The sequence below is a fragment of the Mixophyes fleayi genome, chromosome 2 (assembly GCF_038048845.1).
Source record: "Mixophyes fleayi isolate aMixFle1 chromosome 2, aMixFle1.hap1, whole genome shotgun sequence".
Lineage (NCBI taxonomy): Eukaryota > Metazoa > Chordata > Amphibia > Anura > Limnodynastidae > Mixophyes > Mixophyes fleayi.
Window position 1 is genome coordinate 233,741,682 of NC_134403.1, and position 27,284 is coordinate 233,768,965.

At 42.1% G+C, this 27,284-nt stretch overlaps 1 protein-coding gene across 1 annotated transcript in view; it reads right to left on the reverse strand.

Annotated features, from left to right (window-relative positions):
• Positions 1-27,284, reverse strand: part of PKP1 (plakophilin 1) — an 81,667-nt gene that overhangs the window by 26,019 nt on the left and 28,364 nt on the right. The window contains exons 3-5 of the mRNA XM_075195635.1: positions 25,966-26,423; positions 25,652-25,799; positions 12,923-13,130 (exon numbers count right to left, since the gene is read on the reverse strand). Of these exons, the coding sequence (XP_075051736.1) occupies positions 12,923-13,130; positions 25,652-25,799; positions 25,966-26,423 (814 nt within the window). The remainder of the gene's footprint in view (positions 1-12,922; positions 13,131-25,651; positions 25,800-25,965; positions 26,424-27,284) is intronic.

A 27,284-nucleotide genomic window follows, 5' to 3' on the forward strand; every position in this document is an offset into this window, starting at 1 on the left:
CGGCGGTCTGAGTCTGGGAAAGGAGTCATGCAGAGTGGCAAAGTCTTTGGAGCACCTATTTATTTCCTGCCACAATTATGTATTTCAGAGTACGGAAATATTCCAATGTTCCTGGTTGAAGTATATAGGAACTTGGAGAAACATGACCACACTGAAGGACTCTTCAGGAAGTCTGAATTTGTTGTGTGACAGAAACTTCTAAAGTCTAAGCTCGATAGAGGAGAGAAAAGTCTATCAAATGCTCCTCCTTGTGATGTTCCTGGCAGTTTCAAGTAGTTTTTAGAGCGTTACCAGAGCCCATAGTGCCTGCAGATCTCCAGGATGCTTTGTACAAGGCCCAAAACTTGAGCAATGAAGAGGACAGGACTTCTGCCACCATGCTTATCTCCTGCCTAATACCTGATCACGCAGTGCTCATCCTGCGATATTTTTTCAACTTTCTGCATGCTGTGTCTAAGAGATCTGATGCAAGCAAAATGGACAGCAGTGACCTGTCCGTGATATTTGCTCCTAACCTTCTACAATCAGGACAGTGGTAGTTGGTGGCTGATCCCTCCTCCTTTCATTCCTGTGGCAGCGGACCTAAAGATCTGTCCCTCCCTTCCTTCCCCTGTGTGGCTGCCTCCGGTGCCTGTAAAAGCCAAATATCACATGGGATGCGCAATACGTGTCAGTTTCCGTTCCATGTGTTCAGATCTGCAAGAGACAGCAACGGCTGGATCAAGGTAAGTGTGAGGGAGGGTAGGTATGTTGTTATAACGTGTGAAGGGGTATGTAGTTAATATGTATTAGGGGGCATTTTAATATAATTTGGGTTGGGGGTAGTCTATTAAATTAGTCGTGGAATGTAGGTGGGGCTAATTGTTTAATGGGTGCTATTTTATTTGTGGGATGATGGTGGTGCTATTTAATTTAACAGTGTGGTCTTTTCGTGCATTTCTTTAAGACACAATGGGGTAAATGTATCAATATGCGGCTTCTTCAACACCCGCATGTTCAGCCTCTTCCGCGATTAAATTTCAAGCGGCGCTGCATTGTAAAGGGTTAACTTCCCTTTACAATGCACCGCCGCTTGAAATTTAATCGCGGAAGAGGCTGAACACGCGGGTGTTGAAGAACCCGCATATTGATACATTTACCCCAATATTGGAGGACATTCCTTCTTGCCCCATCCTGGATCCCAAATGTCTTTTATCCTCCACTTTGCTCGAATCTCCTGCTCCTTCACCTGAAAAGACCTTGTTTGCCCTGGTCTCCGCAAAAGGCTCCTGAAGTACGTCCATTCTGCTCATTTCAATGGTCACACTGGGGCTCATAAGACCACCAAACTAGTTTCCAGGAACTACTGGTGGCCAAGTCTACACTCCGATGTTAAGGATTTTGTTTCCTCCTGTAGTACTTGTGCTCAGCATAAGTCTGCTCGCCAGTCTTCCTCCGGCCAGTTACTTCCCTTACCAATCCCACGGGAACCTTGGACCCATATCAGTATGGATTTTATTACGGATTTTCCTCCCAGCAAGAAACGTAACACCATCTGTGTTGTGGAGGACTGGATTTCTAAAATGCCCCATTTCATCCCTCTTTCTGGCCTTCCATCCTCTCTGGTTTTGGCATCTCACTTCCTTAAGGAGATATTCCGTTTACATGGCTCTCCCTCCAAAATAGTTTCAGAACAAGGCGTCCAGTTTGTGTCAAAGTTATGGGGGCTCTCTGTAAACTCCCGGAAATTAAATTGAATCTATCCTCCTTTTACCACCCTCAATCCAACGGACAGACCAAGCGAGCCAACCAAGATTTAGAGACTTGCCTCAGGATGTTTTCTTCTGCCAACCAAAATAACTGGGCTGACTTCCTACCCTGGGCTGAATTTGTCCAAAACAATGCCTTTCATAAATCTACTACTGCTTCATCCTTTTTTGTTGTCTATGGACATCATCCTCCTCTTCCTATGTTGTCTCATCTCCCAGGTCCCTGCTGTTAATTCATTACACCGAAGTTTCTCCACCATCTGGAGTCAAGTAAGAAGTTGTCAAAAGAAATCTTCCAACCGTTACAAATTGTGATACCTGTACCTGTAGTCCGCGACTGTTATACCTCCGTGTATCCTCTGCAGTCCGCAGACTAGTCCTCATTCAGCTGTACCTGCATTCCTGTGTCACCGCTGCCCGCAGTCTCTTATCTCCCAGCATATTCTCCTCTCCTTTGCTGTCTGCTACCGCTCACCATTTCTGTACATTCCCTCAAAGGGTTTCACCTGGTACTCTTAGTGAGGGCCGCGACCTGCGGGATAGACACAGCTAAGACCAAACCAACTTGCGGTGGTCCCTGGTGAATACCGTCTCCCGTTAGACTCCGCGCCTCCCTAGGGATTGTGCCAAACTAGGCAAACCTAGGATCCAAATCCTTGAACCGTGACACACATATAGTCTAGATGTGGTGGAGATCGTGCAAGGATGTTGCTCCACTGAGAAGCATATTGAATTCATAGGTTGGAGACAATGCATCCTAGAGGCCGTAATTATACATCTTGGCATCCTTTTGGATTAAGATGTTCAAGCTTCCAACCATCCAGGAAACCTATTTATTTATCCGTCAGGTGCACTCATTCCTTCTATTTTTTCCATTTGGACTACAATATATAGGGCATTTATGTCCCGTCTTAAGTTATTCATTTTAAATAAGTAAGACGTTTGACTTTTGCACTTTTAGTGTATATTTACTAAGCGATTCCCAAATTCTCAATCACTAAGTGATTCTCAACTCTTTGCCGTTATTTTTTTTAAATGACAAAGACAAAACCCAATGTAGCTGGTGCAAGTGATACAACAGATACCAGGCATGCTTATAAGAAACAAAGGACTTGAGTCTGCTGCATCTGCATTAGAACGCCCTTACTGTACATGACCTATGTTCATCTGCCCCTTCACTCCTCCGTTTGGCCTCTCAAGTCATAGGCAGTGGTATGTGGCATTTGCATTCAGACATTAATTGCATGCAAATGCGTTTATTGACATAAGATCCGCTTCTGAGCATGCGCAGAGCTATTACACACAAGTTACTGCACGCCAATGGACTTATGCTAGAACTTGAATCGGGCCCAAAAAGTGTATCATCCGCTAAAGAGAGAGTGTTAATGGACAATGGTGATGAAGTCAATGAACTGGCAGGAAAAAATTAAGCAGGTGGGTGGAGCTGGAGAAGGGGTGATGAGGCGGAATCTGGAAGTATTAGGAAAGTGAAGTCTGCTATCAGGGAAAAAGAGCAGTCACCAGTGAGAAGATTGACTGTCACTTGGAAGGACAAATTAGTTCTTCTTGTAAGTGAGGGGATTTCACCTGATAGACTGTGAACAAAACCTTTGTGAAAGGAACTCTGCAGAATAGACTATTTAAAAGGTATTATCAGAGAGGGAAAAATCCATATCAACTGCATTTTCAAGACATCTGTACAGTTGTGGTAGAGAGAATCCTTCTTAGTGTCAGCTGCCCGCACTGAGAGAGTGACAGCCCTTAGAAGCTATAGAACAGTATAACTTTACCCCTGTGTATTCATAAAAGAGTAGTATTCTTGTGACAGCCTTCGCAAAAGAGATTTTGAAGCTGACAATTGCACAGCAGCAGATTGTAACTTCCATCACTGCCCGGGATATACATACCATAGACTAAAGCAGCCATATTCCCTCTGAGAGAGGGGGGCTGTGATACTCTGAAAGATAGTGATCAGAAACAAAACTATAGAGTGGCAAACCAGACCATTAGTTTAATTAACAGTCAGTGCCACAGAGGTAGGCTACCTGACTTGGTTTAACCCGCCACTGATAGTGTATTAATTGAAGGACAACATTATTCAAAGCTACTATTAATGGATGTCAACACATATATCAGTGAAGAGTGCATGTTGGTTAACTAGTGATAGGAAAGTAAGTGAGAAATATATTTCTGCATGTATTTATACATAGGTTATTAACTTTCATGTGTATTTATTCGTAAACTAATATCCTTTGTATGTATTTTTACATGCATTGCTATCCTCTGCATGTATTTGTTTATACTTTATTATCTCTGCACTGGTGTAGTGTTCGCTGACATAGGGAACTTAAATTGAAAGATACCTATGTTTATTTGGCAAATCCTCACAGTGCTGGTCCATAGAGCTACATTGCTCATCTTATATATTTCATTTTTATCTGTTACTCTTGCATTAATAAATATACACAAAGGATTTCTTTATACAGTGTGTCAGGATAACTATATTTGAATAGTGTATTTAGAGATGGGCATGGGCAGATAGCCTCTTCACGACCCCCATAACGTCAAACACGGCTCCGATGGAGGCACCATGCCGGGGATCTAAGGTGAGAGAGACTTGACACATCTACACCTATAACCCCCATTTGAGGTTAACAATATGAAGGGGTGTTACAAATAAAAAAATAATAATAATATTGGGTGCAAATATTTGGTATTCCTATAAACACTATAAGATACATTTAGTGATATGTGCCAGGTTTCACTAGCTACATAAAAATACCAAAAAGCACAATCAGGAAGAGTATATTTCCCCAAAATAATGATCACCCTATAAAAGTATATTAATTTCAATTAAAAAACAACAACATTGAATTTAACACACTGGAAACAGTCCTAGGGGTAAATTTATCAAGCTACCGATTTGAAAGAGTGGAGATGTTGCCTATAGCAACCAATCAGCTTCTAGCTGTCATTTTGTAGAATGTATTAAATAAATGATAACTAGAATCTGATTGGTTGCTATAGGCAACATCTCCACTTTTCAAACCCTCAGCTTGATACATTTACCCCCTAATGTCTTTTTTCTCTCAGATTTTTTTTTAAATCAAGTGCTCAGTATTTTAGTGGACAAATATAAATGAGGGGTGGTACTAAAATGCATACAGAACTATGAGGTAACTTTGTTAGCATGCACATTCCCATCTGAAGTGACAATGCAGCAAAGGGTTGCACTGATCATTTGTGGCACTGTAAGTTTCAGTGTCTGACACTACCTTCTGCCTTTTTTCCCAATAAGCCATATACACAATCACCTTTGGCTGCACCCAATAACCTAAGTGCTCTTATAGATGCTATGGGGTTATCTTGGCAGCAACAGTGAACGTAGTTTAATATCTGATATGCAGCTATCTGGACTGCGTAGTGGAGTGGCCCCGGTACCCAATTTGGTACCGGGGCCACAATACCTCCTCCAACTGGTCTGAACTCCCCTGCACAGATGGCTGCTCCTACATCCTCTGCAGTATATAGAGGGTGTAGTTCTAGCGCGTCAATAGCTCTTGTTTTCGATGATGACAGGGCATTTTAATTATTTTTGGATTTGGCAGCAACAGTGAACGTATTTTAATATCTGATACGCAACTATCTGGACTGCGTAGTGGAGTGGCTCCGGTACCCAATTTGGTACCGGGGTCACAATACCTCCTTCAACTAGTCTAAATTCCACTGCACAGATGGCGGACACCGGACGCACGTCTAACACCAACATAGCTGTGCCGGTGATATGGCCTGCAGGAATATCTCTGATGGAGATAGAACTAGGCCCCAAAGAGCACATAATGCCAAAAAAAGAGTTGCAAGATGGAATTGTCCTTGGGCCCTCCCACCTACCCTTATGTTGTTGAAATAGGACATGCGCACTTTAACAAACCAATCATTTCAGCTAAAGGGCCTACCAAACTGTGGCTAAAATGATTGGTTTGTTTGGAACCCCACAAAACAAGCTGGCAAAGAAAAAAAAAAGGTGCAAGATGGAATTGTTGTTGAAATAGGACATGCACACTATAACAAACCAATAATTTCAGCGACAGGGCCTACCAAACTACTGTGGCTAAAATGATTGGTTTGTTTGGGCCCCCACACAAAAAAAGCTATTCATCTCTCCTTGTACAAACTAAACTGGCTCTACTGAGGCAAGATATCGTCCTTATCCTCATCCTCTGATTCCTGGCCCCCTTCAGTGTGTACTTCCTCATCCTCACACATTATCAATTCATCCCCGCTGGACTCCACAACCACAGGTCCCTCTGTAGTATCTGGAGGCCAGTGCTGTACTTGATTGAGGAATTGATAATTCATTTTTATGAACATAATTTTTTCTACGTTTTGCGGAAGCAACCTCCTTCACCGCTCACTGACCCCGCTGCTCTAAAAACTCTTTCCGAGTAGACACTGGAGGGGGGACAACTCAGGTAAAATAGAGCCAGTTTGTACAGGGGCTTCCAAACTGGCTTTTTTTCCTGCCAGTAAGAATATGGACTGTCTGACATGTCTACTTGGATGGTGTCAGCAAAGTAATCCTCCACCATTTTTTAAATTGTGACAGCATCCAATGCAGCTGTAGTAGACATGTCTGCAATGGTTGGCAGGTCTTTCAGTCCAGACCAGATGTTCTCAGCATCCCCGCTAGCGGGTCTTTTAGGAAAACTGAGCTTTTTCCTCGCAGCCACAGGTGTTGAAGAAAATGAAGGAGGAGCTGTTGGCATGTCACGGTCCTCTTCAGATGACAATCTCCTCACCAGCAGGTCTTTGCACCGCTGTAGACTTGTGTCCGCCGGAAACAGAGAGACAACATACGCTTTAAACCGAGGATCGAGCACGGTGGGCAGAATGTATTCCTCTGACTTTAAAAGAGTGACCACCCTCGGATCCTGGCAAAGCGTACGAAGGGCTTCATCCACAAGAGCTACATGCTTTGTTGAATGGCAAAGGTTTACCAGCTCCTCCCTCACTTTCTCCAGCTGCTTCTGCAACAGCCTGATCTAGGAAATCACCTGACTCAAGCTGGCAGTGTCGGAACTGACTTCTCGTGTGGCAAGTTCAAACGGCTGGAGAACCTTGCACAACACAGAAATCAGTCTCCAGTGCGCTTGACTCAGGCGCATCCCCACTCCTTTTCCTATGTCGTAGGTGGCTGTGTAGGCTTGAATGGCATTTTGCTGCTCCTCCATCCTCTGTAGCATATAGAGGGTGGAGTTCCAGCAGGTCACAACCTCTTGTTTGAGGTGATGGCAGGGCAGGTTCAGACTTTTTTGATGTTGCTCGAGTCTGCGGTAGGTACTGGCAGAATGCCGAAAGTGTCCAGCAATTTTTTCGGGCCACCGCAAGCATCTCCTGCACACCCCTGTCACTCTTCAGGTAATGCTGCACCACCAAATTAACGGTGTGGGCAAAACATGGAACGTGCTGGAAATTGCCCATATGTAATGCCCGCACAATGTTACTGGCGTTGTCTGACACCACAAATTCTCAGCAGAGTCTAAGTGGGGTAAGCCACTGTGAGATGATTTCCCTCAGTTTCTCTAAGAGGTTGTCAGCGTTGTGCCTCTTATTAAAACCTGTGATATACAATGTTGCCTGCCTTGGCACGAGCAGCCTATGTGGAGATGCTGCTACTGATGCAGCTGCTGCTGTTGCTGCGGAAGGCGATGCATCTATCCAGTGGGCTGTCACAGTCATATAGTCCTTCGTTTGCCCTGAACCACTTGTCCACATGTCCGTGGTTAAGTGGACAGTGGGTACAACCGCATTTTTCAGAGCACTGAGGACACTTGTTCGTACTTCTCTGTACATCTTTGGTATCGCCTGCCTAGTGAAGTGGAATCTCGACGGGATTTGGTACCGGGGACCCAATACCTCCATCAACCGTCTAAATCCCACTCCACTGATGGCGGACACCGGACGCACGTCTAACACCAACATAGCAGTTACAGCCGCAGTTATCCGCTTTGCAATAGGGTGACTACTGTCGTACTTTGTGCTCATGGCAATCGACTGTTGGACGGTCAACTGTTTGGTGAAAGACGTCCCCTCTGGGAAGATGACCGACTACCATCAGCAACAGCAGCAGCAGCAGTAGTAGGCGTACCGCTGCAGGATTCCTCGGATGAATCCCGGATTGAAGAGGACTCTGTCTGGCTGGTGACATGGCCCGCAGGACTAAATCTGATGAAGATTGTGGAGGAAGTTGACGAGGAGGGTGTTGGTGGTGTGTATCCAACAGGACCAAGGGATTTAGGTGTCCCTGGACTGATGACGGTCCTAGCCCCAGTTCCTGAACTAATCACTGAACTATGGAGGTTATTCAGGTGACGTATAAGGGAGGATGTCCCTAGGTGGCCAAGATCCTTACCCCTGCTTATTTGAGCTTTACATAAGCTACATGTGGCCATACATTTGTTATCCGGATTGGGATAAAAATAACTCCAGACTGAAGAGGTGCATTTCTTGGTCTACTGACCAGGCATGACGATGGGCTTTTTCATCCCATGGACATCAATTTTTTCCCCTCTAGTGCCTCATTTAAAATAACCACATCAGCATCCCCCTTTGTCAAGTTCCTCCTCAGCGCCAGCTACATCAATAGCCTCCTCCCGGTGTACAACATTGACACCTTGATTATCCAAATCTGAATCTACACTGTGGGAGATCCTTCCAGCATATGCAGAGGGTGTGCTGCAAATGGTGGTTGGAGTCACCTCTTCCCGTACAGTGATGGGAAGGTAAGGCTTCGCAACCACCAACACCCTTGGACTCGTCTTGGGGATTTGTGATGTCATCTGTTTAGAAAGCAGAGGTGTTTGCTGTGTTGTTGCTGACAGCATAACTCTTTTTACATTTTTTTGAGGGGGGGGAGGAGGGCTTAGATCCTTGGGTGAAGCTGAACCACTAGTCCTGAACACGGGCCAGGGCCTAAGCCGTTCCTTGCCACTCCGTGTCGTAAATGGCATATTGGCAAGTTTACGTTTCTCCTCAGATGTTTTCAATTTTCTTTTTTTGCTAATTTTAGTGAACATTGGGTTTTTGGATTTTACATGCCCTCACACGTCGTCTGGCATGGGCCTTGCCAGACGACGTTGATGGCATTTCATCGTCTCTGTCATGACTAGTGGCAGCAGCTTCAGCATTAGGAGGAAGTGGGTCTTGATCTTTCCCTACTTTATCCTCCAAATTTTTGTACTCCATTATATGCAGCACAAGAGAGCGTACCCCTAAACCATACACACTCGGCAAAGCCTTTACAAATTATCTGCGGCACAGGAGAGTACCACTGGACTGGAGTTATACAGCAGTACCTAGTATTTTTGGGTACAGCAGCAACAGTGAACGTAGTTTGACTTTTAAATAGCAGTACCTAGTATTTTTTGGTACAGCAGCAACAGTGAACGTAGTTTGACTTTTAAATAGCAGTACCTAGTATTTTTTGGTACAGCAGCAACAGTGAACGTAGTTTTACTTTTAAATAGCAGTACCTAGTATTTTTGGGTACAGCAGCAACAGTGAATGTAGTTTGACTTTTAAATAGCAGTACCTAGTATTTTTTGGTACAGCAGCAACAGTGAACGTAGTTTGACTTTTAAATAGCAGTACCTAGTATTTTTGGGTACAGCAGCAACAGTGAACGTAGTTTGACTTTTAAATAGCAGTACCTAGTATTTTTTGGTACAGCAGCAACAGTGAACGTAGTTTGACTTTTAAATAGCAGTACCTAGTATTTTTTGGTACAGGAGCAACAGTGAACGTAGTTTGACTTTTAAATAGCAGTACCTAGTATTTTTGGGTACAGCAGCAACAGTGAACGTAGTTTGACTTTTAAATAGCAGTACCTAGTATTTTTTGGTACAGCAGCAACAGTGAACGTAGTTTGACTTTTAAATAGCAGTACCTAGTATTTTTTGGTACAGCAGCAACAGTGAACGTAGTTTGAATTTTAAATAGCAGTACCTAGTATTTTTTAACAATTTTTTTTATATTTTTTTTTATTATTTTTGGATAATTTTTTTATAATTTTTTTTATATTTTGTTTTAATTATTTTTTTAAAAGTATTTTATAATTTTTTTTACATTTTTTTAGAACTTTTGGATAATTTGGAAATAACAATGCCCTTAGCAGAACAGAACGCAGGACACAGGCAGCACCACTGGACTCAGCAGGACCGAGCACAGGACACAGCACCACTGGACTCAGCAGAACAGAGCACTGGACAAAGCACAAAGCAACACTAAACTGAAAAGCAGGACAGGAGCTCCCTAACTTCAACCTCTCTCACGAGTGATCGCAGCCAGAATGAAGATGGCGGCCGCGAGCGGTGAATTTAAGACATCCGAGTCTCGCGAGATCCGACACGAGACTTGGATGTCATAGCCTCGGTTTGGCTTCATTTGCCGCCCGGAAGTTCCCGAACAGTGCTCGGATCCCGTCGGATCTGCACTGTTTGGGTGGGCTCGGATTACCGAAATCCGAGCCCGCTCATCTCTATTGTAAATATACTGTCCTTGTTGTTTTGAAATTTCAGATTTCATCTTGCAACAATCTGTGCCCTCTATTAACCTCCCAAATACATTACTGTCTGTTTGTTAGATAGGGAGGTGTGGGTGGTACAGATAGGAACAGTATTTGTGCATACTTGGAAAGCTAGGACCTTTCAGTCTAATGTTTTTTCATGTGAAGGAAATAGCAGTGGAAGAAATGGGTGACTGCCTGTTGCATTGCATTTAGGAGACATTAGGGCTGACTTTCAATATGATGTATTTGTATCTTATAGCTACTATTTCCAATAAACCGCTTTGTCCAACAACCTTAATGTTAAACATTTTTGTACTAGGCTGGCCCTGTATGTATACGCATGCAATTTTTAATTGATTAATGGTCATAGATTGGTCATTAATGGCCATGTGTTAAGCATTTGTGAATAAGTGATACATGTTCTGTAAAGATTAATTTGATCCTCCATAGAGCAAATCCATCTCTTAGATATTTAGTATGGAAGCATGTGATGTAAGGACTCTTTACTTTATATTTTACTTTGGTCAGCTTTACGAAGAAGGGTCCCTTAAGTTATTCCCACAACTAAAATTACAATTTGACCTCCCAACTGCATTTTGCGATATAATCAATTCTGAAATATCATTGCTTTATACTTTTTTTCAGTGAGAGGAAGGCAGGATTAGGTAGTAGCAAAATATGGGGATTCAATCACAATGGACCACAAGGTTTGCTCATTAATTATATATTATCACTCAATATGTCTAGACACAAAAAAGACTGGGTGGAAAGCTCATCTGCCACTAACAAACAGTTCTGTAGGCTTTGGCTGAAGATCCCATACTTCCACATATTGTCTTTTTCTACAGTAAATAGCCCATAAGTTACGGCAAAAATTAGTATTGCCAGCATTTATCAATGTGTTAATACAGAAGATATAGTAGATATCTCCTGCATTAGCAAAGGTACTACAGAATACCACCGTCCCCATAGTTCTTTATGGGAATGGCAAACCTGTGTAATTTATACCCAACGTCATTTATAGCCAACGTCATCTGAGGATGGAGTTTTGCAGCGGAGAATGCACATATATGGATATACATATGGATCCATATGATTATGCAGATCTTTTCTGATTCCTCCCCGTTCTGACTGCAGCTCCTCCTCTCCTTCTGAGCCTACCAGAATAACCCAGTTAGTTATGTTTTATTGTGTGTAAGATACTGAACACCTATTTATTAAACAGCCTCTAAGAATAACACAGTTTGTTTAACTTGTGCAGTCATTTGCAGTTGTGCTCATTATCTGAGTGCCACATTCTCCTAACCTTTAACCTGTGCACCAGAGATGCGTATGAGCTCACATAGTTTAATTACAATGCCTTTAGCTTCATTGACAATGCATTATAATAATCCTGCAGCTCAGCGGATACATTTTCCCAGCTTACTCTGCTCTGGAGTCACTCAGCTGAACTTTGCCAAAAGATGGGAGACAGTTTATTCTACTCAGCCCTGAAATCTGTGCACACAGATATGAAACTGGGGACCCCGATATCATTTCCTGACTTAATCATCCATTTCACTTATCATCATAGTCAAAGGCTGCCCCCATTCTGTGGTGGTCTGATTGGAACGTACTTATTATACGAAGAGGTGAAAGCTATCACTTCAGCCCTCATCCTTCGTTGGGACAGCGTATTATAGGATGCACTGTCCCAGCATAAGATAATGATAAATTGCAAATAAAATGCATCTCTTATTGCTGCAAACAGCGGCGATAAAGAATGCTAATTAACAGCTAGAAAATGCCTTGCTTAATAAATAGGTCCCTATGAGGGGTTGGGTACGATATATCTATATTGAGAATTCCGACACGCAGAATTCCTGCAAAAGTAATCTGAAAGAGTGAAAAAACGAAAGAAAATGAAACAGACTTACCTTGAATCCGACTCTGGAGATGACCGATGGAAACAGCAGTAAGCCATTCCGATGAAAGAACTTTGATGCACTGCAATTTGACATCATAGCGACGTCTGTCAATCTAAATTTAAAGCGGCAATGTGGGGATCCGTAAGGTTAGTGCTTAATCACTTAACTCCACATTGTCGCTTTAAATTTAGATTGACAGACGTCGCTATGATGTCAATTTGCAGTGCCGCACAGTTCTTTCATCAGAATGGCTTACTGTCAACATGCTGTTTCCATCGGTCATCTCCAGCGTCGCATTCAAGGTAAGTCTGTTTCATTTTCTTTCGTTTTTTCACGCTTTCGATTTTTTGCAGGAATTCTGCGTGCCGGAATGGTGGTAATCGTAAAAACTATTACCACCGCCTATGAGATGTAGTGTGATTCTATAAGATGTATTCTCTATTTTACTCTATTTAATATTATTTTAGTTTGTCTTATTTTACAGTGTACCTTGTGTTAAGAACATGACAACTTCTCTGGGCTAATTCAGTCTCAATAAATACTGCTTTGAAAAAAAAAAATTAAGTATTTAACTTATGTGCAAAATAAGAAACTAATTTACACCCCTTGCATTGAAACATGGTTTGTTCAGGAGAACATTTACTTATTTTTTTTCCCTTATTTTTGTTAATGACTCAGGCTCTCTGCCACAAAGTGCTGACCTGTTAGCTGTTTTTGGGTCTCCTGATTGGGGGTTCTTCTCAAAAGGTTTACAGCCTCACGGACACCTCCTTGTCGGCTTGTCTCAATTTTATTTGGGTTATTTTTGAATACCAGATTTCTTAGGGCGCCAGCTGCTGCCTGTTGCACATTCTGATTGGGGCTCTGGAAAAGGCTGATCAGCTTGAAGATACCATTGTACTGGTAAACCTGATAACAGAGAGAAAAAGAATGAATTATTTGTCATCATTCATATAAAGTAATATGTGACTTTAGAAATACAATGCGAAATGCCATTGCCATGTAATGCTGAAGCAAAAACGGTACTGGAAAAATAGTGTCGGGACTTTGCACCTCCGTGAAATGGCCTGTTTCACAGCAAAATTTGATTTGCATTCATTTTATCTAATCCATAAGGAGGACACGTGAAAAGGCAGCTAAAACAGTATAGGATTATCCTTGCGAAAACAAGAAAGTAATCAACAAATTAATATTCAAAACTCATTCAACAAATGACATCAAACTCACAGAGGTACAAACACTCATATTGAACCTTAGTTTATGTCCATGTGACAGCCCCCAAAACCTTATCTGACAATGAGGGTACATAGATAATAGGGACAACAAAATGACACATAAATACAATGAGCATAAATAACTTGCATCATTTAAGCTTAAAATAAGTGTTCAGCAATAAACAACACGATATATTATATGTGAGGTTATTTATACCGTTTGACACGAGTGCTGAGTGTGATACTCCTCGCTACACCCGATTTTGAATTAGCTTCTATTTAGAAATACAGAACCACAGAATTGCCTTTAAACGGGTAGTCTGTTATATTAGACAACCTTATATTATTTTAGGGGCATCCTCAATCTAGATAACTCTGAAGCCTGTCTTCTCTGCGTTACTCATACTACTCATAAGACACGAGATTGTTACACTCGATACATAGTATCAGTGTTGAAAGCACATATAAGTTTCTACACTGTATAATATAACATAGCAGTGGTACAAGAGGTTAATACAACAGACCTTCGATTCTAGGATCAGTGGTCAAATCATACTGAGACTGATACAATCTAGGACAGCCAGTTGGCCAGAGGGTAAAATATTAATAGCTATATTATTTTATTTTATTGGATTCAATTGCTAATAGCCCCTAGGACAATACAATTGAGAATTATCAGATGTGACCAGCTTTCACAATACACTAATCTTTTTTATTCACTGTCTATATTTCAACAATTTTTATATAGTTATTTTAATAAAAGTTAAGTTTTATGATTTAGAGCCTTATTGTTTTCCCTAATACGATTACTAAGTGGTTTGTGCATCTCCATAACCATTCTTTTCTTTCTATTCGATTATTCTGGATCATTTAAGCTTAAACAAGAAAATCCCCCTCAAATTACAGATGTAGTCAGAACTATCAATAAAGTTATCCTATACCACATTTAAATGTTTAACTTTCACATACAAGGCAAACTATAAGGTGTGTATGTATACATATATGTATATATATAGTAGGATCTGCTTCTGGGATAATAATGGCTTTACCTCTAAAAAACAAAAACAAAAAAACCCCAATTGAATCAAAACCATCATTGATCTAAATGATCAGAACCACCTACACAAAATAAAACCACCAACACCTGTTTTGAAATGAACTAGAAAGTTGCAGGAACAAGATTATAATTCTCTAGAACTGGAATATTTGAACACATCTACTCTTGCAGGATTTCCATAGATTTCTGGTGCTTTTCTCTGCTATTGACATCCTACTCTCAACTGCACACTATTTATTAATTCTGCAGCTCAGTGGTTAGCACTTCTGTATCACAGCACTGGGACCATGAGTTTGATTCTCGACCAGGGCCTTATCTGTGTGGAGTTTGCGTGGATTTCCTCTGGGTGCTCTGGTTTCCTCCCACACTCCAAAATCATACTAGTAGGTTAATTGACTGCTTACAAAATTAACTGTGTATGTTAGGAAATTTAGATTGTAAGCTCCAATGGTGCAGGGACTGATATGAATGACAAATATTTTCTATACAATGCTGTGGTGGTGCTATATAAATAGATGGTGATGATTATTTTAAACCCAACATACCAATTTCAAACAAACAGCATGGTTCCCAACATTGTTATGTTGTATTCAAGACTGCCATAAAATGACTAAACTACCTTTTACACCAGTTATGGGCAGCCTAATATACTTCAAGGACAACATGTGCATCCTTCACCTTAACAGGTACGTGGATAAATTTGAGCAGAATAATAAATGCATGGATGAAATTAACTGAACAAATCACATGGCATACAGAAAACAAATCAACATCCGACATGACAGGTAAAACAATTGAGCAGAATAGTAGAAGCATGGATGCAATTAACATAAATCAGCATCAGACATGACAAGGAACATACACTCTCACCTTTTCAGATTGGTTGTGCTGCATGACCTAGATGTCCCACATCATAAATAGGCAACCAAGTTCCCAAAGAAAGGTGAGGAAATTACTCTTTAACCACATATTATGGTTGTGCAGCCTTATCCTATAAGTATTATACTTACAAGATAGAATCTTACATGCTTGCAGTGTATAATAATAATCAGTTGTAATGTCCAGATCACACAAGCATGTAAAGAAAACATCCAGCCTTGAGAAAGACTCCAGTAAGGAGTTAAAATGCGTTGGGTTCAGTACAAGACCCGGTTTAAAATCATCATTACGAGTAAGAAGGAAGTCCTGCAGTTACCATCTGGATGTTTTCCTTAAATGCCACTTCATGAACCTCAATACAACTAACTTAGACCTGAATATATTTATAACTCTATATATTTATAACTCTGTGCATGTCAGATTTTCATTTATTGAGTACCATTTTTAATTCCTTCCCGATCACTCTTCTGCGATGCTCTCCCAATAGCATAGAGTGGCTAATGCTTCAGATTACCATTAGCTGTTGGAATTAAGCTCCAGATTTCAGAGATTGATAAATAGGGCTTTTTCACAGTACCCATAGCTGTCTATGAGTATTGCATCTGCAATTGAACGTGCTGGAACCACAACAGATATCAGAGATATCTCTAATGTCTCTAAAATAAGCACAGTACTTTAAAATGTGGTAATCCTACGAAAATTGCAGTTTTGGGGGGATTTACCAGGATAAAACCTCTTTGGAGGTTTATAAATAGGCCCCTAAATTAGATAAGACGTCAAGATTACCCTAGAGTTACAGTAGAGGCCACTAGGAAAACATTTTCCAATAATGATTCACAAGGCTTGGTGTTTACACAGAGGAAGGGATTAGTCAGCTAGCTCCCCACACTTGTGGATGTATATCAGCTTGCTTTAATGAGCACTACATATTGACAATCTTCTGTAGGGAGCCCAAGACAGGATGTCAGATGTTCCCACTGAAACAACCCAACGTGCTAATGCTCCACATTGTGGGCTAGTTTACCTCTATCACATTCACTTCTGATGACAACCTATACTATGTTCAGTTCTTCATGTTTGGACCTTTCCACAACCACTGCGCTCACCATTATTAAAAGATTTGAGTGCATAGACATCTTCTATGTTATTTTGGCATTTAGGATCTGGTGAGTGAATTTATTATAGCCCTCCCCCTTCTAATTTTCCTTTGTTTTATTGAACCATTCTCCTGTTGTTTCAAAGGAATAAGTAATCTAATAACAACATAAACAAACTGTGTATATAATGCATGTAATTAGAGCCACCTTAACACATTAATTGAGGTAAAGATCACAATACTGGCACCCCAATCCCCTTTGCAAAACACAAGGACAAATTTGTGACTGCATCACAAAAGTTGGATGTTTTTTAATAAAAATGTTTCTTCGGGTAAACATTAGTCTGAGTGAGAGGTCATTGCATTTTTAGATTTTGAGGAGCAAGAACAGGAATCTTTTTTTACGATTAAGGATAGTTTTAGAGTTTGAGCTAGATTAAGGACTAGACAATTTGGGCTTGGTCTAGGATTTAAACTGGACATAGGTGCAAGTTTTATTCAGTAGAAGATGGGTATCCTGTTGCTATGGAGTTAATAATTCAGCCCCAACAGGACTGAAGCCCTGCTCAACAGATGGAGAGGGGTCAGCGTTATATTTATGGCTAGAGTCTGAGAAAAAATTGAGCAATTACTAGTCCATTAACTGATTGTCCCTAGATACGTCCATGTCAGGGACACTGAGTACATGGTAGACTCCATCCCAAGCAACATGACAAATGACTTTGAAGTAGCTCACACTGATTGAACATCCATTCCCCATGAACTGTGTACAATAGGCAGTCTGAAGTATGCTCGTCCGTGCAGGGAACTCTTGCGGTATCTGAAGCAGCACTATACATGCTGGAATGTATAATTATTTTCCTGGTCATAAAAATTGATACAAATTGAGTTTTTTTGTATTGCCATCAAGGAACTGATTCAAATATATAAAACAGTGAACAGCCTTTACTAATTTTTAGTTAATTTAAAATTATGCATCATAGGCAAATAGATGCTACTGCAGTACATTTCTGGCTTCCACAGATATGACACTGTTGTGTTAAATGGTGGTTGGAGTGTCACTACAGCCTCTTCATAACCAGTTGTTGATTCAAGTATTGTTGAGGCTGATTTAGGGCAAAGGGTTTTAGCAGAGTCCAACTTGTCAGATGTTTTGCTCTGTTAGCAGCTTTTTTTTGGAGGAAGTGCTAAAGGAAGACAAACCAGCAAGGGTAATGTTTAGCCTGATTTGTAAATTTATTGATCCACTGTCACTTGTGTCTGAAACAATCATGCCATTTGATATGTTAGTTTCCCGTATTGAGGCGTAGAACAGGAAACCTACCTAGAACATGAGACTTTGTCTCCCAGTTATGAGGATGGTACAAGCACTGTTGCTATTATTTCTTGTTATAATGTGGTCTGACTCCATTCTTGTTGACCTAATAACTGTCTCTGGTGTTGCAAAGATGGATCAAGTCAATTTCACCTGAGGTTAATTCCTCAGCACAGATGAGCAAGTAATTCTCAGGCTGGCTTGTCAATCCAGTCCTTGAGCCTGAGCATGCAGCATGAAATAGGTGAGGACCATAGGCACCATTTTCTTCATGTGGGAGTAAATCAACAGTGCATCTGGGCAGGCCAGGGGCTCTCTCTCTCTGGACTAGTGGTCCCTTTGCACAGGGTGTATCAATATGAGCTATTGAGTCGCAGCATAGGGTCTGGCATTGACAACCCTGCTTTGTCAGAAAAAACTCTGAGTCCATAGCAGAGTCAGCTCCGCCACGCCCCCCCCCCCCCCCTGCACGAAGTGTAGGGGGTAGGGTCGGGGTATGCTCCTGCTCAGTGTCACACTTGACTTAGGCACAAGGCTCTTTATGCAGAACTTATCCCTCTAGAGATGCCACTGTTCTTCCCCCACAATCGCCGTTTGAACTGATGGCGCTATATAAGTCGCTGGATGCCGCCATCTTAAAGTAAGTTTGTCAGCGGAGCCCTGAGGAGCAGAAGTCTTGAGTTGTCCAGAAGGTGTCACACGCCGGTCCCAAAGACAGGCACCGGTGCTGTTACCTTCCTCTTGTAAGCGGTGATCAAGGCTACTAACTTCATTATTGAGACATCATTTATAGTTTCTTCTGCGCATGTGCTACCCGTTACCCTCGCTTATGACCTCCTACCTGTTCCCATTGGTTCTAAGCATTTTTAAACTTCCCATGGTTTCCTGTCCTTTGCCTGTTCTCCGAGTTACTCTCTCTCAGTAGGATTTGGCTTCATTTGGTCTGACTCACCTGTTGTCCGTTGAACGTCTGGAATCAGCTATACTCCTCGCTCCTACTGCCGTTTGTGAACCACCTGGCGCACCTGTTCTCATCGTTGCTGCTCTGAATCATCACCTTCCATCCAGCTAGCTCAATACCTCCATTTCCTCACCATTGGGACTGCAGCTGTACTACTCGTCACTTGAATCATCATGCACGGATCAGCTAAGTTCTACTGCTCCGTTACTTCCACATATTGAACCGTTATTAACTAACTGCTTGCTACACCTCTACTCATCTCTGCTGCTCGGAATCACTATCTGCGGATCAATGAGTTTAACGCCTCTGCTCTTTCTACAGTGGAACTACCGCTATGCCATTAACTCACCTGCTACTTTGAATTACCATTCACGGATCAGCTAAGTTCTATTTCTTCGTTACCTGTATTATTGAACTGCCGCAGTACCAGTAACTCATCTGTTGCTTTGAATCATCATCTACGGATCAAGTAAGTTCTATACTATTATTGCTGTTGTTTGAACTGTCGCTGTGTCAATGATTCTATTGATATGCTCTGAGTTATTATCTACGGATCAGCCAAGTTCTAAACTTATCACTACCTGTTTCTGAACTGCCGCTGTATCAGTGATTCATCTATTATGCTTTGAGTTACCATTTCCGGACTAGCTAAAGTTCTATCTCCGTTATTACTACTGTTGAACTGTTGCTCTAATAATATTCCTTGTAGTCTCCATGAGTTACCAATTGTGGAGTAGCGTGTTGTGGTTCATCACTCCTATCTGACCAGTTGCCGTGTTAGTATTGTCTGCTGATACCCTGAGTTACTTACTATGGATCAGTCAGTCCTATACAGTTACTTATTTCATTCAACTGCATCAGTATCTATTTGCAATTATCCTGATGTATCATCTATACCGGTGCTATCATATTTCAGCATTTCTATTACTTGTGTTACCACTGAGCCAAGGACTATTAGCTTGTGTATCCAGATTCTCTCTGACCACCTGTACCAACCCATTGTGTTTAAAGCTCCACTATTGCTCTGCCAGCACGCATTTAGGAGACCGCGACCTGCGGGACAGGAGCGGCGAAACTCATACCCTCTTGCTAGTGTCACTGGCGAAAACCTACTACCCGTTAGACTCCGCACTCCTGAGTGAGTTTCATCTTGGACGACGAGAGAGATGCCGCATCAAGAAAAGAAGACATTGCCGGTCTAAGGAGAACCCTTGTAAGGGCTAGGAGCTGCCCTGCCATGAGAAGACGCCACAGTACAGTGCGCTGAACTGGAGAAGAGGCGCCGCCAGCTGGAGGGATAAGACCCGAGGGGTCAAGTCAGGCACTAGGCCTGTTGGCAAGTAGGGAGGGCACAGGTCCTTGGCCAGTTAGCCCATAGTTAGTTAGTGGGCGCAAGGCCCATAGGCAGGATAAGCTAGTGGTTAGTGATTGGGCAAAAAGCCCAAAAGTTAGTTACTGGGCACAAGGCCCTTTAGTTAGAAGGGCATAAGGCCCTATAGGTAGTCCTTGGGAATAGAGCCCAAAAGGTAGTAGCTGGGCAATAGGCCCATAGGGTAGCTGGGCACAAGGCCCTAACAGTGTAGGAGGGTGCAAGGTCCTTTGTGTAATGTAGAGGACACTAGGTCCTGATAGTTTAGGAGGGCACTTGGCTCTAGATGTAGTGGGACATTTGGTTCCTGGATAGTGAGTAAAGTAGTAGGCTGTTGAGTGGCATTCAGTGCCCCTCAACCCAGTCCTGAGCTTCCAAAGTACATGCTTAGAGGCCGGGGTTCCAGTAAGCAGATGGAGGCCTGCGGTGTAGCTCTATGCTGGCGGACACGGGTGACCCAAGGCAAGTAAAAAGGAGTAGGATCGGGAAAGGATCTCCTCTGATTGCAGACCGAAACTGGTTTGTTTTCCAGATTGGTAAAGGTAGGCCTGTGACCATTTGTGAGGCAGTCTCTGGCCTGTAATGCACTGCATGTTGTTTTCTATGCTATCTGTCTGTCTCCTTTAGTGTACTCCCCTATAGGATTCAGGAGTCAGGTCCTTACAAAAAGATTGTGCTGAGATGGAGAGTGGCTGGGGTGGATGTCTGCGGATGGTAGGTGGTCCATCGTAAACAAGGTAGGTCACTTGTGTGCATCTGTTCAGTTCCTCCCAGGCGTTACACAGCCAAGCATATTGAAAGTCCTATTCATTATGTTGGGGTGCGGGATCTCCATTATCAACTTGTGCACTGACAATTACTTTCTAATCTAAAGTACCATGTTCTGGGCTGAGTTGTGTAGGTTAATTTGCAGTGTGAGCAGATTGTTCGTGCCAGCAACAAATAATTTGTGCATCTAGGACAATGTGGTAGGATGGCTCTCAACCTTGGGGATAAAAACTGGGGCGAAAACTACTGACTAACATGAGTCATTATCACATGATGCACACCTCCACAATGTAACCAATTATTAAATAATTTTACAACTTACTTGTATGTTAGATTTCAGGGATTGTTGCATTGATGTTTGAGTTCAACCTGTCTAAGGCACAAAAGCATACTTGCCAACCTTTTTAAACTTCTTTCCTGGAGATCCCAGGAAGGGGGGCGTAGTTGGAGGGCGGGAGGGGCAGGGCGCGGTGCAGCGCATCATTTTCAAAATGGCATTTTGTCACGGGGGCAGGGCCAAAATTATGCGATTCACCGCGTATCGCGTAATTTTGACAGCAAGATGCCGTTTGCGGGATATTTGCCTGCTCTCCCGGGATTCCGGAGACCTACCTGAATTTTGGGAGTCTCCCGGACATTCTGGGAGAGTTGGCAAGTATGCACAAAAGGTGACTCAAATCTTAGGACGTGCTTTTAAACAGACAACTTTTCTATTGATTGGGAAATACCTGCCATACTTTGTGCAACATTTTTGTTTTTGCTTTCACTTTTAAAAGACTGCAAAGATAGGACTTTGATTCAAGAACATGCTTCACAAAAGTTAAAGCTACAATGGAACTTTTTCTCTGCTGACCTCATCCCAGAGACACTAGTCATATCAATTAAGCTGTCATCAACCATCACTGTATCCATAGCCGGATTAAGGTGGGGGCACAGGGGGCATGTGCCCCGGGCCCCCCTCTCTCCGAGGGCCCCCCGCCGCCGCGCGCATAACCTCTGATGATTTATTTTTTTTCTTCCTCTTTTTTTATTTTTTTTAATGGCGGCGGTGGCGGCAGGGGGGGGGGGGGGGTTGCGGGCGGCCAGGTTCAGGGCTCCCTTCATTGGTGGGGGGAGCAGGGAAGCAAAAGAAAGAAAAAAAAATATATATATATACTCACCTGATCGCTGCGCCGGCGTCCCTCCTCCTCCCTCCTCTCTGCACTGTTAACACTGAATGACAGGCGTGATGTCATCAAGGCACGCCTGTCATTCAGTGAGGAGCAGCGCGGAGAGGACCAAGAAGACAGAAGAGAAGAAAGAAGCTAAAAGAAAGGTAAGTAAAAAAAAGAAAAGGGAATAACGCAGAAAGGCACAGTATGGAGGAAAAAGGGGTAGAAGAAAGGCACACTACTGAGGAAAAAGGGGAGAAGAGAGGCACAGTATGGAGGAAAAAGGGGTAGAAGAAAGGCACACAACTGAGGAAAAAGGGGGAGAAGAGAGGCACGGTAAGGAAAAAGGGGGAGAAGAGAGGCACACTACTGAGGAAAAAAGGGGAGAAGAAAGGCACAGTATGGAGGAAAAAGGGGGAGAAGAAAGGCACACTACTGAGGAAAAAGAGGGAGAAGAGAGGCACAGTAAGGAAAAAGGGGAAGAAGAGAGGCACACTATGGAGGAAAAAGGGGGAGAAGAAAGGCACACTATGGAGGAAAAAGGGGTAGAAGAAAGGCACAGTATGGAGGAAAAAGGGGTAGAAGAAAGGCACACTACTGAGGAAAAAGGGGGAGAAGAAAGGCACAGTATGGAGGAAAAAGGGGTAGAAGAAAGGCACACTACTGAGGAAAAAGGGGGAGAAGAGAGGCACAGTAAGGAAAAAGGGGGAGAAGAGAGGCACACTATGAAGGAAAAAGGGGGAGAAGAAAGGCACACTACGGAGGAAAAAGGGGGAGAAGAAAGGCACACTACTGAGGAAAAAGGGGGAGAAGAGAGGCACACAATGGAGGAAAAAGGGGGAGAAGAGAGGCACACTATTGAGGAAAAAGGGGAGAAGAGAGGCACAGTATGGAGGAAAAAGGGGGAGAAGAGAGGCACAGTAAGGAAAAAGGGGGAGAAGAGAGGCACACTATGGAGGAAAAAGGGGTAGAAGAAAGGCACACTACTGAGGAAAAAGGGGGAGAAGAGAGGCACAGTAAGGAAAAAGGGGGAGAAGAGAGGCACACTATGAAGGAAAAAGGGGTAGAAGAAAGGCACACTACTGAGGAAAAAGGGGGAGAAGAGAGGCACACAATGGAGGAAAAAGGGGGAGAAGAGAGGCACACTATTGAGGAAAAAGGGGAGAAGAGAGGCACAGTATGGAGGAAAAAGGGGGAGAAGAGAGGCACACTATGGAGGAAAAAGGGGAAGAAGAAAGGCACACTATGGAGAAAAAAGGGGGAGGAGAGAGGCACAGTAAGGAAAAAGGGGGAGAAGAGAGGCATACTATGGAGGAAAAAGGGGTAGAAGAAAGGCACACTACTAAGGAAAAAGGGGGAGAAGAGAGGCACAGTAAGGAAAAAGGGGGAGAAGAGAGGCACACTATGGAGGAAAAAGGGGTAGAAGAAAGGCACACTATTGAGGAAAAAGGGGGAGAAGAAAGGCACACAATGGAGGAAAAAGGGGGAGAAGAGAGGCACAGTAAGGAAAAAGGGGGAGAAGAGGGGCACACTACTGAGGAAAAAGGGGGAGAAGAGAGGCACAGTAAGGAAAAAGGGGGAGAAGAGAGGCACACTATGGAGGAAAAAGGGGGAGAAGAAAAGCACACCATGTAGGAAAAAGGGGGAGAAGAGAGGCACAGTAAGGAAAAAGGGGGAGAAGAGAGGCACAGTAAGGAAAAAGGGTGAGAAGAGGCACAGTAAGGAGAAAAGGGGGAGAAGAGGCACAGTAAGGAAAAAAGGGGGAGAAGAGAGGCACAGTAAGAAAAAAGGGGGAGAAGGGAGGCACAGTAAGGAAAAAGGGTGAGAGGCACAGCATGAGAAAAAAGGGGAGAGAAAGGCACAGTATAAGAAAAAAGGGTGAGAGACACAGCATGAGGAAAAAGGGGGGGGAGAAAGGCACAATAGTGGGGACAATTAATTAATTTAAGATGGGGTGGTTTGGGTGCTACTGAATGTGGGGGTGAGTTTGGGGAGAATGAGGTCCCTTTATTAAATGTGCCTATGAATTATTTAATGGCAGTGACGGTTGCGGGAAATAGGTATATTTCTGAAATGTAAATACTATTAATTTATTGCTGGGGCTGTTTGTAGGGAGGGAAATAGGTTTATTTATTAAATGTGAATACTATTATTTTAATGTTGGGGCTGGAGGAAGGCCTAATTATTAATCATGGGTGGTACTGATCTAACGCCGGGGTGGCTGTCATTTTCTAAATGTACCCATTTTTTTTTCCAAATAGGGCCCCTAACATTCCAGGATCTAGATAAGCCACTAAAGAAACCTGCAGCACAGGTGGTGAAAGTGAGAAGAACAGGTAGGAGAGAGCAGCAATGTCTGTGAAATGTTGTGATTCTAGTGGGACAATCCCAATTTTTGGTGACCGTTCAATGGTGTACACAACAATGCAGGTTTTTTTTGTCTGTAGGAGGGTGGCCTGGCCATGCCCAATGATGCATTATCAATGGTATTTTAATTTGCGGTATCATTGCTAGTTTTAATGTGCATTATAAATTTTATTTTTAAAGTGCGGTATCATTGCTAGTTTTAATGTGCATTATAAATTTTATTTTAAAAGTGCGGTATCATTGCTAGTTTTAGCGTGCAGTATCATTGCTAGTTTTAGTGTACGTTATCAATGGTATTTTTAATGTGTGATATCATTGCTAGTTTTAATGTGTGGTGTCAATACCCATTTCAATGTGGTGTTTTGGTGATTGTTTTAATGTACAGTATTTTAGTTTGTGGAAGCAATGATTTTTCTTATGCAGACAACCTAAGCGAGCCCTCTGGGAGAGCTGTAAGTGTCATACTGTGGGCTGTAGGTGATGTAATGCAGGATGTGTCCCTATGCCCTTAATTTTAGATTTTAGGGGCCCCCCTGTCTTAAGTGCCCTGGGCCCCCCCCAAAGCCTTAATCCAGCTCTGACTGTATCACAACTATTACTGAGTCTGACTTATCGCCACCACCATAATATTTGTTATCTTGCAATAAGGCTGATTTTCTTTCGACCACTTATTTATCTTGTAGAAAATAACCTATAATTGGGGTTCAGTCCAGGTAGCAAACAGAATAGTTGGAGTCACAAGCAAGTGTCAGCTACTAGAGAAGAGTCAGGATTCAAAACAGCACAGAACAGGAGCACAAACATGCTAGTGTAAAAATGCTATAACAATCGGTACGGTCTCAATGAAACAAGTTACTATTTAAAGCACCTGGCACCGTTGAGCAACAGATGAGACCAGCCTCCAGGTGACATAAAAAGCATTTGACTGCAATCACTACAAGAAAATACAGCTGACTTGCGCGCACCAAAACATCAGTAAAAGACACCAAAAACTGTGCTTAGTAAAGCAGTTACCTGTTGTCCTGAACAACAATGCAATGTTAGTCCCAGCTATATTAATAAAGACTTTAAATTCCACAAAAATACTAAAGTACAAATATACTGTGCAATGGTACTGCACAGAATAGCTATACAAACGAGAGACAATTACATTGCTGGAGCTTTAAAACGACCTATCCTGCATAAAACATAACCTGCATGGAATGTGCTATTCTTTCTGTGTTATCTACACTAGCTTTTTTTACAAGACATACCAAGTTCTTAGCATTTTCATCTTGATAGCATGTATGCTGTATGTAGTTGGCCCCAGATGTCTGATATTTGTCATTTGGATATGAAAGAAGCTCTACTGCTCGTTCAATCGTCATAGATGTTCCGTCAAATTCATCTCGGGAATCCTGCCTGTAATGTGAAGAAATGGACACAGGATGAAAAAAAAACTTTGACAATGAAAATTGATGAAGGGATAAGATAAAGTATATCTGTGTAACTCCCGCTACAAGAAAATTACATTTGACATAATAGAATCGTGCTTTGTCTTTAAAGATCATTATCCCGACTAACTGACCTGGATGGTACATGCATGCATCCATAGATATCCTGCTTCTGAATATAACCTGCATCATTTCTGTGTACTGTGTTGCAATTTTGTGATTGCCGTTGCCCAGTTGAGATGGTAGATGGTGTGCGTGCTGGTGGCACGGTCCCTGTCTTCCACTGCTGTGCACTTTGATGGCTGTAGAAGCTTGAGTTGTTGACCCCTCTCCCGGTACGTCGCTGCTGCTGCTGGGAATACTGGTTTTGTGTATTATTATTCAGGTTCTGGCGTCTCAGTGTGGTCTTCATATTAGGACCTGTGAGGTCTGGCTCACTTCGACTACTTTTGAGGGTTTGCATGTAGCCAAAGTCGCTTCCTGGACTAATAGGGCCTCCCACAGATATGCACTGCTGTCGACCCCAATTGTCAAATTGACTTTGGGAGCTAAAGCGTTTGTTTTCCTTCTTTAGAGTCCCATTATACTGAGGCTGTAGAGGAGTAGAGGCAGAAAAAAAGAAAACATGAGGTATAGGTGAAGGTTTATTATCACTTATTATATATGACACACTAATGCTAATTATATATATATATATATATAACAAATACAACAGCATTTCAAGTTTTCAAAACCCAAAGTATATTTTTGCTGATTACATACAGATTTGCAACTGCAGGCATGTACTGTTCATAAAAAAAAATCACCTTACTTATATGTACCCTGGACATATAAAGCTTTTTCTAAATATTAATAGGAAGAAGGTAACAATACTGTACAGCCAAATTGTCATAATAAATTGTTCCAACAATAACATGCATCATGTGAGGTTACTCTGGTTAGAAAATTCAATATTACATTTTCTACAAGAGCAGATAACTAGAAAATAAGAATAAATCTATATTTACTAATACAATAATGATAACATGGAAAACAATTTTGATGAATAAAAATATGTTTTCTTCTGTGTTTAAAAGAAAAATATTTAGCTATGTAATAATGAAGCTTTAGTTGTATTTCCAAGTGGTGCAGTTCATTTACTCTGTATATTGACTGGAATGCAAATTATATTCAAGACTAGCATCAATATTAGGCTGGGACATTAAATGTGTTAAGCGAATGTCACAAAACATGACTTATTAAACATTTAAAAAGTATTAGTTTACATATGACACTGCATAGTTTGCTGGCATTATATAAATAAGTGTTAATAAAAAACCTGCTTAAATTTCCCTATTTTGTTAAAGTGGCCACATAACCACATGAATGGATTAACACAAAGTTAGGAGAACAACAGAAAATTTAGGATCCATTATAGGAATTCAACCTCAACTTTTTAAGCATTAGATTTAAG